Below are 17,057 nucleotides of genomic sequence, written 5' to 3'. Positions count from 1 at the left end.
CAATATTTAATGTTGTGTGCACTATTATGTTTATTTTCTAGGACTATCATTCCTCAGGAGGGTCAGCATGTCAAAACTGACTTGGCTTCATCATTGCCTGATTACGGCTCACAGGTTAGTAAATTCCTAGGGAGGGGGGGAGAGATTTTATTTATTTATTTATTTATTATTTAAATTTTTATACCGCCCTTCTCCCGAAGGACTCAGGGCGGTTCACAGCCTGATAAAAAATACAAAATAATACAATATAAATACGATTAAAATATAATTAAAAAACTTATTACATTGGCCACGATTAAAATTTAGAATAAAAACCCATTAAAAACCCGTAAGTTTAAAAACTAACCCAGTCCAGCGCAGATGAATAGGTGAGTTTTAAGCTCGCGACGAAAGGTTCGCATGAGAGCCTTCTGCTGATTGAGAAGAGATACCCACCAAGGTTGAGTTCCAGTCTGTTCAAACAGCGCAGACTGTTTTCCCAAAACAAAAGCACTGCATGAAATTGGTGGACAATGATCTGTGGGTGACCCAGAGGAGAAAAGGGGATTTTACCTCTGCAGGTTTTCATGGGAAAACCTCAGAACTGACTTTGCTTCTGCTATACATAGATGGATCTTTCAATAAAGTTTTAGTCTTGGTGAATTAATTGAACTAGGAGTTCCTTTTTTAGAAATGTGCCACTTGGGACAGTTGACACTATCGTTCATCACACAGTCAATGAGATGTTTGAACTGAGGGGTCTTTGGTACTCTCTGAGCTTTGTTGTTTTCTTGCAGATGTTTCATTACCCAAACTAGGTAACATCATCAGTGCTGTCAGATGTTTAGACTGAATTGGGCCTTTTGAATCCACCTTTTGAATCCTTCCCAAGGAACGAGATATGTAGGAAAGCTGCCTTTTGCAACTGACTATGATTTTGCCAAAGTTGATGGTGTTCAAGTGGGGCTCCATATATTTTGAGACTGCACCCAAGGCATCTATTAGTGCTATCATTGCTTTCGTTTTGCCACATTCATTCCATTTACAGCTCTTTGTACTTTGTCATCTTCTTCCAATTCTCCTGTTATTCTGCTTTCCCCAGGTACTACAACATCCGCTATCTTTCTTATAAACAATTATTAATTCTGGACTGTTATGTGGTAGTTGTTTATCTGTTTGTATGCTAAGTTCCAAAGCATTTTAGCATCTTCATTTTCTATTGTATGGTCCCATCAGTTCTTGCTTGTAGGGAAGGGATATTTCTTTCAGATCTTCTAATGCACCGTTGTTTCCATTTTGTCATGTTGTTGTCTGTAGTCAGTCTCTGCAATCTTCTTGCAGCAGAAACCAGGTATTTCTTCAGCTTTTTACAGTGGCGGTACTTGCTATCTGTTGCTGTCTTCTTAATTCTGGCTTTGTATGCCTTTGTTCTTAAGGCTTGGTCTTTTGCAGCCAGAATTAGCCCCTCTGTTTCTTTCTTCAACTTTCTTGCACTTAGCTATTGCCAGGTCTTTTTATTATCTATTTTTCCTATTTTTTATTGCACTGGCCATGTAATGCTTTGCCTTGCCATGTGTCTTTTCTGTTCTTTGTTTGGTTTTTCTTGTAGGCCATTTTGGTCTCTCTGGTACTTAGTACTTAGTAGGCCTTCCTAGTATACTAACTTCAGTGCATCTTCTTCACTGTCCTTCAGATATTTTTCCAATGCCCCTTTGTCTTCTTCAACTGTACTTACAACGTTTCACATTCACCTCTACTCCTTGGTAAGTAGAATCTGTCAGCATTGCTGCTTGGATGAAGAGCATGATTCGCTGTCATTATTTTTCTGGTCTTTCTATCCAGGGCTTTTAGTTCTGTTTTAGTCTCCTGTTCCAGCTATGTATGCAATGACTGGAATTGCCCAGGTGTTACTTGCCTTGATGATATTTCCTCCACTGAGTTTGGGCTTTAAGATCTTTTTCACTCTCTTTATATATTCACTTCTGGCCTATTTCTTCACTCCAGTGTGCTTGATATTATCAGCTGGAAAAATACGCGGATATTTATAATGATTGTCTTTACCCAGACCCTTGGTTATTTCCATAGGGTACCTTGATTCCTTCAGTTTTCACTATTGTCTTCTTGTTTAATGGTGAGCATGGCACATTTATCCAGTCCAAACTCTATTGCAGTGTCTTATATACGGACAGTATTGACCAGTGATTCTATTTCAGATGGTATTTTTGCATGCTGCTTCAGATCATCCATGTAAAGGAGGTGTGATAGCCTGGCAGATGTTTTTGAAGTAGGTAGATAGATAGGTATTTATATAACAACAAATGTTTGTTATATAGTATCTCAATTAATGGGAAATACCTACAAGTAGTCCTTGCCCACAACTGGGACCTGAATCTCTGTCAACGAAGCAATCATTAAGAAAGATAAGTCCTAAATAAGGGCCTTCAGAGGCCCGGGGAAGACCCTGGGAGGCCCAGTAAAGATCATGCACAAGGGTCTCTCCACTCAATGTCCTGCCAAAATCCAGTAGGATTTTCAGTTCCTGACTGGGAGACAGTCACCTGCTCCCAGGCCTCTCATGGCATCCACCACCACCAACCCCATTCCTTACCTCTGGGGCTGTAAACCCTCCATGGCTGCAAATCCCGCTTGTGTTTTGGGGCAGCCATCCCCCAGAGACCAGAGGTGGCTCTCGGTAGGGACACCTTCCCTGCCAGTTTTCCCACTGACTTTCTGGGAAAGCTGACGGGGAAGACTGCAAATGGTGACCACATGATTGGGTGGTTCTTGGCAACCAGTCCATGCAAATGGATTGCCAAGTGTACAGATTGCAATCATGTGACTATGGGGGCACCACAATGCTGTAACTTCAGGCATGGGTTACAAATCCCTTTGCTCAGCACTGTTATAATTTTGCATGGTCGCTGAACGGTCTTTAAGCAAGGACTACCTGTATTCCATGATGAAACCAGGAGAAATAAAAGTGTAATGCTCTCCACATTCAATCATATTGTAGCACTTTGTTTACAGTGGAAGAGACAGTGAAGACAATACCAAATGCTTCTTTCCTGAGAAGACCCTCTTTTTCTTTCAGAGTCAAATCCAAACCCCCTGAAAAGGAATGCAAAGATGTTAATCAGAGAAGATGATGATATCACTTAACATCACCAGTCAAGACAAGGGTACAATACTTACACTTCTGTTAACTGAAATATCTTGATAAAATCCCCTTCTGACCCTTGTATCTTTTTTATTACTGCTGCTTTAAAAGATTTTTATGTTATTATTTTGGGACTTCCTGTCATCGTTTTATGGCAGTATAATTCTTCCGGTGTGCACAACAATTGTTAACCTACATCCCATTGCTGCAAAGCAAGAAGGAAGATTTCAGGTTTCCACACAATAACCGCTTTGTGTATTGAGGCTCAGATTTCAAAACTGTTACAAGTTTAGAATTGTTGATAAACACAGTGAAAGGAGTAGAAAGCTACATTCAACAAGCTACAAAGAAAAGTTTCCAGTGATACTGTTTTGTCAGTCATTAAACTCAGTCTCTTGACCAAAAATAGCAATGCAAGACCGCCTAACCATCCCAATGGCTGTGCTGTACATATTTATCCCTCAGTATATATACACTGTTCATTTTCCTATCTTAGCTATTTGACAAATCCTGAGCTACGAGAAGACACTCATCCTCAGAACTTGTGTTGACTTCAAGTAATCAACTGGGCAAGCTACGTGTAAAGCTGGACATCCTGAAAGCTGGGCAAGTCCTTATTTTGAAACAGAACAGGGTATTTCTACTCCATACAACAATGCATTTCTGGTTAAATGGCTCACTCTTTCTGAGATTCCAAAGAATGGAACCAGCCAGTTGGCCACACAAGGTGTAGGCTTCTTACACAACTCAGACCTGAGTAAACCTCATGTAAGATGCCATAATCTTATGGTGTGCTGTGGTCTACCTGGCATGTCAAAGACAAGCTCCAAATGGAACCATAATTCCAAATTCAGGTGTATATACTTGGGAACAGAAGGATTGCTAGGTAAGGTCTGCCTTTTTCCAGATGACACAAAGGTGTGTAATGGAGTTGAATTCTTGGGGGTATTCGTAACATGGAAATCAATTTGGTCAAAAATGTGGAGACTGCAGTTCAACATTTTAAAATCACTTGGGAAAAAAGAATCCTCTGGCAGGGTACAGTACTGGAGTACAGTGTTGGGCAGAACAACAGAAGAAAAGGATTTAGGTTGCTAATATCAGATGACTGCAAAATGAACTAACGGTGCGGCCAGGTAGCCATGAAGGTAAACAAAATTCTAGGATGCATCACTAGTGGAATCACCAGCAGGAAAAAGGAGGTTCTAGTCCCATGATATAGAGCTTTAGTCAGACCCCATTTGGAATACTGTGTCCACTTCTGGAGATCTCACTTAAAAAAAGAAACTGATAAGATTGAGCAAGTCAGAGACCGGGAACAAAAATTGTGCAAGTTCTGAAGGACAAAACATATCCAGAGAGATTGGATGAATTGAATATGTGCAGCCTGGAAGACAGAAGGGAAAAGGGGGGGGGGGGACATGACTGAAATCTTTAAATATACAAGTTTTCTTTTTCTGCCATCAGTTTTTTGTATTTCTATGTTTTTAACTTCAGGAGACATCCACTTGGCCCCTTAAAATCACAATATGGCTTATTTCAGCAGAACGTATTACACAATTACAACAGTTTTGGCTTACTAACACAGCCAAAGGTTTATTCAACACTGTATGGAATTTGTGGAACCTTTAAATCCATATGTCCTTTCAAAGAATCAGTTATTTACAGAGATCATCTCCCATAAAAGCATGCACCAAAAGAAAGAGAGAAAGAAATGGAAGGAAAGAATGACACACTTCCTCATCTGATTCTTGGGCAAGAGTTCCCGTTATACTGGGAGCTAAACAAAGAAAGCTAGAGATCATGCTACACATCATAAAAAGGCTGCACAAAAATGAAAACGCTTGACAGCCAAAATCATATCTTGCCAGTAGTCACCCACTCCCTGGAAAAGATCATGAAGCAACATTTTTCAAGGTCCTGGACAACACTTTTCAATATTATTTCTCAGAAAAACCGTTTCCCTGATGCCCCAACCACACCCATAAGAGGACATTAGAATTTGATCCTGGATCAATGCAGGCCATTTGTGTTCAAGAGATCACGTTTCTTCCTCCTACAAGGAAAAGCTATTCGTAATGTCATCCCTGCAAAGTCTGGGGCTTAAATAATTGCATACGATTAATGTTTCAGAAATGGCACCAAGTACAACTGTACATTTTCATTTTAAAAATCTGGGATAATATTCTCAGTTATGGTTCATTCCCAGATTGATAAAGGTTCTGGAGACAGCTGTGTGAACATCTGCTTGCAAGCTCTGTCAGCAGAAAGACCTTTCATTCATAGGAAGGCAGTTGAGAAGGAAACAAAGACGACTCCACCCTAATGTACCGGGAGATACTAGATTCAGATGGGAAATAGTTCAGCTGCCAGAATTTTTGTAAGCCCAACTCTTTGTCAACTGCAAGTGGATAGATGGGTACTACTTCAGTGGAAACTTCATGGGGACACGAATGGAGCTCCTAATTGGTGTTCCCCAGGCGACAGTGAAGTCACCAGCTAATCCTTTCTTTGAGGAAGCACTTTGGTGCTTCCGACACAGATGTTTTAGTACCAGTGTATGACCTTACTTAACAGTTCATGAAGATGAGGGAAGAGAGGGGCCTGAGCAATGATCTCTCCCAATCTATCAACCCCAACTGAAACTGGCCCTGGAGAAGAGAACCACAATAAAATGGTGCTCTCTTTTATGGAGCTGGTTCAGAAGGATACTGTGTTTCATGGTATGGAAAGCTACAGAGATCAAGGAGCACAAGAATTTATGCACTACCATTGCATCAGACTCTGCCACAAGTCATCAACGAGCATAACCAAAGCTGCTTCTGTACTGAATCTTGGCCTGAAATCTGACTGAAGCAGGTCTAGATGGTCCCTTTTCTTCAAGGTTCTCATCAGCTGCAACTCAACCTCCTTCTCAATAACCTTCTCCATAAAGGGAAGGTTGGAGACTAGTCAATAGTGAGGACTATTAGATCCAAGGATGGCTTCTTGGGAGAGAGGGAGGCGGCACTACTACCACCTTCAAGGCTAAGGGCACCCACCCCTTCCATTAAGGGGGAAATCTGAGGGACTTTATCTGTTAGAGCAGCGGTCTCCAACCTTGGCAACTGTAAGAGTTGTGGACTTCAACTCCCAGAATTCCTCAGCCAGGTTTGGTGGCTGAGGAATTCTGGCTGTTGAAGTCCACAACTCTTACAGTTGACAAGGTTGGAGACCCCCGCGTTAAAGAATCTGAACACTCCTCACTATGCTCTACACACCACATTCTAAGTTTGGGGACTTTTATCCACAGAGAAAGGAGAAGGCTTATCCCTAAGCACAGGCATGATTGGCAGTTTGCAAGCTCAGATGTGGATAGAAGTCTCCAAGCTTAGAAGTGTGTGTGTGTATGTGTGTGTGCGCGTGTGTGCACGCACACGCAGCATACTAAAGGAGATGTTCTTCTCCAAATCCCAGACATCTTTGGTGTTTCTCTGTCCAGTGCCCTCTCCCGGCAAAGCAGGAGGTGGAGGACGATGCTACTGCATGTGGAAGCAGAGGAGAAAGTTTGCAGGAAGCAGTTTCCTTGGATCCCAACTTCTGCCTTGACAGATCTCTGGAGAGCAAGAGGAGGAGGCAGGGAAGCAGCGCTCCCTGGTCCTGCAAGAGGGAGGCTGGTCCTTCTCAAAAGAGAATCCCCGTTTCCAATCGAGTGTGGTAAGGATGCTGGCTTGTTGGGGCAGCCTTCCCTCACGTAGCTCCGCCATCCCCACTTCCTCCTCGCCAAAGATCTGTCAAGGCAGAAGCTGGACTCAGAGGAAACTGCTTCCTGCAAACTTTCTCCACCGCGCTTCCACACACAGCAGCAGCGTTATCCTCCACCTCCTGTTGGGGGCTGGAAAAGGCTGGGAGGGGGATCCGAAGTCTCCAACAGAAGAAGGCGAGACCAGGGAGAGCACCAAAGCCTCATTCACTAGAAGAGCCTCGCCGTCCCTCTCAGGCCACGCAGAGGACCGCCCTGGGCAGCGGAGTGCAAGCACCCAGCCTGGCCCTTGAGCTCCTGGGGAATTGGGACCTTGCAGCTCAGCCCATCTTCTCCGAGGGGGTGCCTGGTTGCACTTACCTCCTGGAGGCGGCGGCTGCTGCTGCTCTCGCTCATGGTGGGTTCAGGAGGGCAAAGTACGTGGGTCAGAGGGAGGCCCACTCCCTCTCCATGCAAGCCGACCCAGCTTTGTAAGCAAAGCATCCTCAGCAATAGGATGGGAGACTACCAGGAGAGGCCAGGAGGAGAGGGAAGGGGATAGTGAAAGGACAGCAGGGCTGCTGGTGGCCAAGTGCTAAGGCAGGATTTCCCTCAGACCCTCCCTCTCACTCCAATCTTCCTCCTTCCTTCCTTCCTTCCTCTCCCTCCCTCACTTCCCTGTCTCCCTCCTTCTCATTCCCACCTACTTACTTACTTTCTCCCTCTCTCCCTCCCTCCCTTGCTTCCCTGCTTCCCTTTCTCAGTCCCATCTCCTTCCTTCCTCCCACGCTCCCTTCCTTCCTCTCTCCGTGCCCAGGATGGGACAAAAGGAGGGGGAGAGGCCGCAGCGCTGACGGGAGTGTATGGGGGTGTGGCTTTCCCATGCGGGGGTGGGATGGGGGAAGGGCTGTCCTAGGGAAAGGGAAGCGCTTGTGGGGCCAGTGTGCAAGGCTGCGCCAGGAGCGAGCCATGAAGGTGCTGGTGGCGGGTGCTGCGCTGCAGCTGGCCCCCACACTGATCTATAACAACTTTGCGGTGGCCACCTTGGCCGGAAGGTATTCAGCCTTAGATCTGGCCCATGGGGCCACCCTGGACAACACCCACCTGTGCTCTCATCACCTCCTGGGATGGGCCAAGGCAGCGGGAGCCAGCCCCTGGCGGTCTCCGGGGCAGCCCCGTGAGCCAGATCTAACCACATCGCGGGCCAGATCTGACCCATGGGCTTTCTGTTTGACATGTCTGCCCTAGATCAGGGGTCACCAACCTTTCGGACCTCAGGGACCACTAAATTCATAATTTTAAATTTCGCAGACCACTAATATGATCTGCCTAATGACCATCTGGGTGGGTGTGGCTAGGTGGTCATGTGACTGAGTGGGCGAGGCCAACCCTATGTCACTCAAGTCAAGGGGCACCTCTCTGTCCTCTACTCACCCCTCCCCTCCCAGCCACTCTTCGCCTGCCCGCCCGGGCTCCTTAGGACCCCACAGGAAGCAGTTGCTGGAGCTAAGCAGCCACCATGAGAAAGAGTTGGCAAAATAGCTGGCTCAGTTCAAATTGGATCTGAACGAGGAGGCTCAGCAGAAGCACCTCACTGGGGACTACGAGCATAGGTTTTCCAAGCAGAGGGAAGGCCTGTGGGAGTGCAAGGCCAGATGCATGCAGGCTCAGTGTGCTGAGATGGTCAGCCAGTTCCAGGCCATGATGCTCTTTGTCATCAGTGGCGCTTCCCATCAGCTTTTGTTCAAAGCCCTGTACCAGGAGACTGAAGCAGACCCCGAGTCAGAATTTCTGCCCCCTCTGACCCACACAAAAAGGGAGAGACCCTCTGCAGCAACACTAATGTTCATTGCACATATCTGGCCCAGGGGCCATAGTTTGAGGATCCCTGATTTAGTGAAATATAAAAAATGCAAATAATTTTTCTGCGGACCACCAAAATTTTCTTGCAGACCACCATTGGTCCACAGACCACCAGTTGGTGACCGCTGCGCTAGGTGTTCCAGGGGACAGACCTACTCAGTAGGGACATCATCCTAAATATGGCTATGGGATGGTTACCAGGAGACACAATAAGGGTGGGGAAATATTGATGTCTGCCACCCTTATCATCAAGAGGTAATCCCCAAAAGAAGCCCTTAACCCCTCTATTTGCTCCACTGGCTTGTTGTCATGGGAAAAAGATGTGAGGAAAAGCGGACTATATTTGCTATCACGAGTTTCTATAATGAAGAGGCAGGGCATAAATGTAACATAAAAAGTTTCATTTTCCAAATAATTTTGTTGGTAAAAATTAAGTATTCCAAAGTGGACTTCACTGTATTTTTCCTCCCAAAATCTCCAGAGGTGAAGAAAGCATTTCAATTTTCTAGCTATACTTTTTAAGCCATAGAATTTTTAATAAAATTGGATCGCCATTCCTCATGCCAATTACCTTAGACAGACAACCTTTCTAGGAGCTTTATGACAAATAGAATTACAACGTATTATAAATCCCAGAAAACGTCTTTCCCGCAGCAGAGCCCAAAGGGCCCGATTTTGAATTCTCAGCCTTTCCCTCCCTTTGACCAGACCCCTCACACATACATGCTAGTCGTTCCCAACTCTAGGAGACGGTACTCATCTCCGTTTCAAAGCCGAAGAGCCAGTGGTGCTGTCCGAAGACGTCTCCGTGGTCACGTGGCCGGCATGACTAGCACAGAAGTTGTTGCCTTCCCACCAAAAGCGGTTCCTTTTTTTGTAGGTGCTTTTGAACTGCTAGGTTGGGACAAGTAACAGGAGCTCACCCGTTACCAGGATTCGAACCTTTTGACCGACAAGCTCGGCGTCTTAGCCACTGAGCCACCGCGTCCCTCGCGGCTTTTCCCCGGGGCCCTTCCTCAAGCAGCCTGACTCCCAAGGCCCGGATGGGCGCCAGCGGGGCCCGGGCTCCGTTTCAGGAGGAAGCGAAGCCGAAAATCCTTCAGAGCAGCGGCCCAGCTCGGCTGCTCTTGGCCGCCCGCCCGCCTCACCTCTTGGCCTCCTCCAGGTGGCACAGATACTCGTAGGCCACGTTCTGGCGGCGCCGCTCGTCCATCTCTTCCGCCGTCATCCTCTCGTTGTCCAGCACAGCTGCAAGAAGAAGAGGCGCCGTCACTGCCGGCGGGGCATTGCGGGGGTCCCCGGGGACGCAGCGCCGCCCCGCTTCCCCGCCGCTCCCTTCCGCCTCGGCCGCTCCTCTCCACCCGCAACGCCTCGCGCTGACGGAGCCATCCGGCCGGCCGGCCTGAGGAGCCAGGTCCCCGGGAGCCTTCGGCCGAGGGATCTGGCTCCTCGGGGCCCGGCGCGGACCTTGGGCGCGGAACGGCGGGTCGGGAGCGGCGGCCGAAACCCCGGAGCCCCGCGCGACGCCGAGCAAGCCGCCGCCCGTCCGGCCTGCATCCCGCCTGCCCGCCGCGCGGACTCACAGCCGTAGTGCGGCCGGGCTACGCCCGTCGCGTCGCATTCCTCCGGAGCAGCCATGGGCGCGGGGCGGCGGCGGCGGCGGCGGTTCTGTGGCGGGCGCGGAGCGGAGGGAGCGCAACGCAGCGCGGGCCGTCGGAGGGCGAAGGCAGGAAAACGAAGGGGAAGCGGAGGGGCGGCTCCGCCCGTGGGTGGCGGCGCAGGGAGGGCGCGGTCGCGGCGGGAACGAGCGGAACGGAAGCGCGCCTGGGCAGCCCGGCCGAGGCGCTTCGCCGCCGGCCGGCCTGTCCCGTGAAGCCCACCGCGCTCAGCCGCCCCGGAGGAGCTCAGGGCCGGGGACTCGGCAGAGGCAACCCGGTGGGGAGCCTGGCGGCGACTTCAGGATCCCAGGTCCCAGCGAGTCAGTCGCTTGCTGGATCCCTAAAACCCGGCCTTGCCGCTTTGTACTCTAAGGTCATTTTAAAAATAAACTAATATTTTTAATCATTCAGCCATTAAAAGAGTTTGGTTTTCTTTAATGCTTTGATCCTCCTAATCTAAGGACATAACGCCAGGCCTTGTGGCTCCCTTCCTGAATCACTGAAGACAATTGTTGAAGAACTAAACTATGCTAACCCAACTCTGGTTGTAATGAAATAATATTTTGGGCCGGAGATCCTCCAGGTTTGCAATACCAGGACTCCCCAAAATGATAGGCATTTACAGATCTTTCACCAAACGGCAACACTGGAGTGATTTGATTTTGCCTACTCAAGATTTTTTATCAGATTTGCTAATAATCCCTGGAAAATTACAATGAACCATTTGGCCGTTCCTGTTCTAGGGCAAGAATATGTTATCGTATAAAGAACTGTCTTTAAGGCTGTGGTGAAATCTGAACCCATTTACTACCAGTTCGCTGGCTACGCATGCACGCTACATGTGCATGCGCAGTGCGCCCCACACACCAAATGCAAGGTATGTGCGTGCACAGTGCACGCCAAAAGGAGGCCATGATGGGGTAAGTAAAACAGCAAGCGGGGGAGATGTCATCAGCTGTCGCACGCGATTTTTTTTTTTTTACTTTTAAAAGCATTTTTTTTACAACCTATCGAATAGGTTGTAAAAAAATGCATTTAAAGTAAAAAAAAAAGGCTCTGACGATCAGGCAGCTCAGTAGAACTATTGGATGAAACCTCAAGAGTGGATGGACATGATCTTTACAGTAAGATAGAGAGGAAAGCAAGACTCCAAACAATGCAGTGGTACTGAGGCTAGAGAAAAGTCAGCTAAGCATACAGAAGGAATCCACATTCAAACCATCCCTTTACTTTCATGGACATGGCTGAATTACGCTGACAACACCCAGCTGTACATCTCCACCCCAACCACCCCAAAACGAGGCTGTGTAAGTGATGTCCCGGTGTCTGGAGGCCGTACGGGTCTGGATGGGGAGAAACAGGCTCCAACTCAACCCTTCCAAGACCGAGTGGCTGTGGGTGCCGGCATCCCGGTACAGCCAGCTGACTCCATCGCTGACTGTTGGGGGCGAGTCGTTGGCCCCCACAGAGAGGGTTCGCAATCTGGGCGTCCTCCTGGATGCACGGCTGTCGTTTGAAGATCATTTGATGGCTGTCACCAGGAGAGCTTTTTATCAGGTTCACCTGATACGCCAGTTGCGTCCCTTTCTAGACCGGGCTTCCCTCTGCACAGTCACTCATGCCCTCGTTACGTCCCGCCTAGACTACTGCAACGCTCTCTACATGGGGTTCCCCTTGAAGAGCACCTGGGAGCTCCAACTGGTCCAGAATGCGGCTGCGCAGGTGATAGAGGGAGCATCTCGTAGCTCCCATGTGACACCTCTCTTGCGCGGTCTGCACTGGCTTCCGGTGGTCTTTCAGGTGCAATTCAAGGTGCTGGTTACCACCTTTAAAGCGCTCCATGGCGGAGGACTGGGTTACTTACGGGATCGCCTACTACCACCGGTAGCCTCTCATCGACCTGTGCACTCCCACAGGGAGGGCCTCCTCAGGGTGCCGTCGGTTAAGCAATGTCGGCTGGCGACCCCCAGGGGGAGGGCCTTCTCTGTGGGGGCTCCTGCCCTCTGGAATGAGCTGCCTCCGGAGCTTCGTCAACTCCCCGACCTCCGGACCTTTCGCCGCGAGCTGAAGACTCTTATTCCATCGTGCAGGGCTAGCTTCAATATAGCTTCAATATAATTTTAAATTTTTAATGGGGTTTTATTTATTTTAAATTTTAGCCATACATTGAATTAGTTTTTTAAATGATTTTTAACTTTTGTTATATGTGTTTTTATCAGCTGTAAACCGCCCTGAGTCCTTCGGGAGAAGGGCAGTATAAAAATCTAATTAATAATAATAATAATAATTATTATTATTATTATTATTATTATTATTATTATTATTATTATTATTATTATTATTATTATTATTATTTAGACAGATTTTGATGCCAGCTGATAAAATCCGCAGTCTAAAAAGCCTGTCTTTAGTTACTGGAGAAGAACGTTAAACATACTTCTAGGTCCAGAGGCCTGGTTGGCCAAGGGAGGCAAATGATGTCATGTACAAGACAATGTCACAATGCAAATGTCATGACTTGCCTCAGAAGACGGCATTTGTGTTATTATGTCATTGCATGCAGGCCAGTGTTTTTGGCATCATTGGCTTTTATGGAAGTTTGATGGGCAAAAGCTACAAAGGGCTTTAGAGATGACAACCTAGAATGGCAACCAGCGCAGAATGCTAATTACAGCTCAAGTCATTGCATTCTGGATAAGCAAAAAAATTCTGGATATCCTAATTAGGGCTTGTACCTTTGCATTCTATACAAATGGTCTTCAAAGCCAGTCCCACATAGAGCACTTTATAATAATCGATTTGTGAGGTGACAAGGGCATGAGTGACTGAAGGCTTCCTGACCCAGGAACGGATGTAACCAGGGCACTAGATGAAGCTGTTCCAAGTCATTCTTAGCTAAAACTGCTACCTGCTCTTTGAGAAGGACTTGTGAGTCCACAAAGACCCCAGGATGTGCAGTGTCTTTAGAATGGAGAGTGGACATGGAAAGTCTCCAGGATCAGGGGGCCTACAGTCACATAGCCTTGGCAGGATTGAGTTCTCCCCAGGCAGACCTGCACAGCTTCCCAACACCAGTACAGGATTGTGACAACATCACTTGAACAGTAACAGGGTCGAGAAGGATTATCAGCATCTTCCTGATACTGAGCCAATGACTTCACACAAACTGACTGATGACCTCACCCAGCAGTTTCATGTAGGCTTTGAAAAGGCCGAGCAAAAGTGTTGAACTATGGGGTACCACAGGTTTGACTTTCTCCTCTCAACCAGAAAAAAGAGAAACACCCCAAACTTGGTCGAGAAGAATAATGCGTTTAACTAACCCTAACCCTAACCTAACCCTAACACTAACCAAGACACCCAAGTCACTGAGAGATCTAGGAATATCAGGATGAATGCATCATCTCAGCTCCAGCAAAGTCATCAACAACCACAATCAATACTATCTTCGTACCATGCCTTAGACTGAAGCCCAGGAAATGGCTCCAGATAATCAATTTCCTCCAGGATATTCTAGAACAGTGGTCCTCAATCTTTGCGGCTTGGTGGCCCAGTTGGGGTTGGAGAGAAGGGAACTGGGCCATACATGCACACGCACACACATACAACTCTTGCGTTAGTGGTGGGCTGGAGAGCACGCACACCCAATCTTTATGTGAGTGGTGGGCTGGTGCACATGCACATGTGGCCGGCCAGCTGCTCATGAAAGTTGAGTTATGTGTGCGCTCCAACCAGCCACTCACATGGCCCAATTCCAAATAGGCCATGGCCTGGTAGTGGGCCGCAGCCCAGGGTTTGGGGTTCTAGAGCAGGGGTCCCCAATCCCCGAGCTGTGGCCTGGTACCAGGCTGCAGCACATTTGGAATCGGGCTGTGCAAGAAGTGGGCAAGCACATGAGCATGCGAAGCTGCATTTGCATAAATGAAAACATCCCCTCTCCCTCCCTCCCCACCCCATTGCCAGTCCGCAAAGCCGGAAAAGTTGGGGACCGCTGTTCTAGAGGAATTGTCCAATCACATTCTCAGTAACCTTTTCTTATTTATTTATTTATTTATTTATTTATTGTTTAAATTTCTTCTTCCAAAGGACTCAGGGCGGTTTACAGCCAGAATAAAACAAATGATACAAAAATTAAAACCAGTTTAAAAAGGAAAAATTCAAAGTTGGCTGGACACTATAAAACCAATAAAAACCCCATTTAAAAACCATTAGACCAGTCCTGCACGATGGAACAGAAATGTTTTCAGTTCGCGTTGAAAGGTCCAGAGATCAGGGAGTTGGCGGATACCTGGTGGTAGCTCGTTCCAGAGGGTTGGTGCCCCCACAGAGAAGGCCCTCCCCCTGGGGGTCGCCAGCCGACATTGTCTGGCCGACGGCACCCTGAGGAAAGCCTCCCTATGGGAGCGCACTGGTCGATGGGAGGTTGCCGGTAGCAGCAGGCGGTCCCGTAAATAACCCGGTCCTATGCTATGGAGCTCTTTAAAGGTGGTAACCAACACCTTGAATTGCACCCGAAAGACCACCGGAAGCCAGTGCAGCCTGCGCAGGAGGGGTGTTATATGGGAGCAATGAGTCGCTCCCTCTATCACCCGCGCGGCCGCATTCTGAACCAGTTGGAGCCTTCGGGTGCTCTTCAAGGGAAGCCCCATGTAGAGAGCGTTACAGTCGTCCAGAGGGGAGGTGACGAGGGCGTGAGTGACTGTGCATAGGGAATCCTGGTCTAAGAAGGGACGCAACTGGCGCATCAGGTGAACCTGATAAAAAGCTCCTCTGGTGACGGCTGTCATATGCTCTTCCAACGACAGCCGTGCATCCAGAAGGACGCCCAGATTGCGGACCCTCTCTGTGGGGGCCAATGACTCGTCCCCCACAGTCAGCGATGGCATCAGCTGATTATACCGGGATGCTGGCACCCACAGCCACTCGGTCTTGGCGGGGTTGAGTCGGAGTCTGTTTTTCCCCATCCAGACCCGCACAGTCTCCAGACACCGGGACATCACTTCAGTGGCTTCGTTGGGGTGGTTTGGGGTGGAAATGTACAGCTGCGTATCATCAGCGTACAGATGACACTGCTCCCCAAAACCACAGATGATCTTGCCCAGCGGCTTCATATAGATGTTGAACAAGAGGGGTGAGAGGACCGACCCCTGTGGCACCCCACATAGGAGGCGCCTCACGGTCGACCTCTGCCCCCTGCCAACACCACTGTGAACAGCCCGAGAGGAAGGAGAACCACCAATAAACGGTGCCTCCCACCCACAACCCCTCTAGCTACCGCAGCAGGATACCATGGTCGATGGTATCAAAAGCCGCCGAGAGATCCAATAGGACCAGGGCAGAGGAACAACCCCTGTCCCGGGCCCTCCAGAGATCATCCACCAACGCGACCAAAGCCGTCTCTGTGCTGTACCCAGGTCGGAAACCGGACTGGAACAGGTCCAGGTAGACAGTTTCATCCAGGTACTGAGGGAGCTGATGCGCTACCACACTCGCAACAACCTTCGCTACAAAACGAAGGTTGGAGACTGGACAGTAGTTCGATAAAACAGCTGGATCCAGGGAGGGCTTCTTGAGGAGGGGTCTCACCACAGCCTCTTTCAAGGCTGTAGGGAAGACACCCTCCCTCAGAGAAGCGTTAACAATTCCCTGAAGCCAGCCTCGTGTAACCTCCTGTCTGGCCAGTACCAACCAGGAGGGACACGGGTCCAATAAACATGTGGTTGCATTCAGCCTCCTCAGTATCCTGTCCATGTCCTCGGGAGCCACAGTGTCAAACTCCTCCCAGATGACAGCCTCAAGATCCACCTCCGTCATCTCATCCGAAACTACCCAATCGGTGTCCAGCCCATCCTGAATCTGAGCGATTTTATTGTGCAGATATTGTCCAAAATCCTCAGCACGGCCTTGCAAGGGATCTTCCCTAGCTCCCTGAGTAAGAAGGGAGCGGGTCACCCTAAACAAGGCTGCTGGGCGGTTATCTGCCGACGCAATAAGAGCGGAGAAATACTCACGCTTTGCTGCTCTTATCGCCACTAGATAGGTCTGAATATGAGACCTTACTAGTGTTCGATCAGGTTCAGAACGGCTGGCCCTCCAACCACTCTCTAGGCATCTTTTCCGGCGTCTCATCTCTCTCAGCTCCTCGGAATACCAAGGAGCCGGTCGAGATCGGCGCCGGGTCAGAGGCCGCAAAGGCACGATGCGGTCCAAGGCCCCCGCCGCTGCCCTTTCCCAGGCGGCGACGAGTTCTTCAGCCGAGTCGTGGGCTAGGTCCTCAGGAAGTGGCCCAAGCTCCGTCAGAAACCTCTCCGGGTCCATCAGGCACCTGGGACGGAACCAACGCGTCTCCCTGCGGTGCCGGTTGGCGGTTCGAACGTCCAACCGAAGGAGCGAATGATCCGACCATGACAAGGGTAGAGTGACTAAATCCCTTAATTCTAGATCATTCAGCTACTGTCCAGAGAAAAAAATTAAGTCCAGAGTGTTTCCCCCAATGTGAGTGGGACCATCAACTAACTGGGTCAGGTCCAAGGCCGTCATGGAAGCCATGAACTTCCGAGCTGCAGCAGATGACTCACCGAGCGATGGCAGGTTGAAATCCCCCATAACCATAAGTCTGGAGGTATCAACCACCAGCTCGGCAATCACCACTAAAATGGGAAGGTTGGATTATACCTGT

The 17,057-nt window shown here is 48.7% G+C and overlaps 1 protein-coding gene across 1 annotated transcript in view; it reads right to left on the bottom strand.

The window, feature by feature from the left end:
- IQGAP1 (IQ motif containing GTPase activating protein 1) overlaps window positions 1–10,722 on the bottom strand; it is a 153,873-nt gene extending 143,151 nt beyond the window's left edge. The window contains exons 1-2 of the mRNA XM_058155983.1: window positions 10,304–10,722; window positions 9,869–9,968 (exon numbers count right to left, since the gene is read on the bottom strand). Of these exons, the coding sequence (XP_058011966.1) occupies window positions 9,869–9,968; window positions 10,304–10,358 (155 nt within the window). The 5' untranslated portion in view covers window positions 10,359–10,722. The remainder of the gene's footprint in view (window positions 1–9,868; window positions 9,969–10,303) is intronic.
- Window positions 10,723–17,057: the final 6,335 nt, after the last annotated feature.

This window comes from Ahaetulla prasina, chromosome 13, assembly GCF_028640845.1.
Source record: "Ahaetulla prasina isolate Xishuangbanna chromosome 13, ASM2864084v1, whole genome shotgun sequence".
In the NCBI taxonomy this organism is placed as follows: Eukaryota; Metazoa; Chordata; class Lepidosauria; order Squamata; family Colubridae; genus Ahaetulla; species Ahaetulla prasina.
This window is presented reverse-complemented; position numbering and strand designations above follow the sequence as displayed.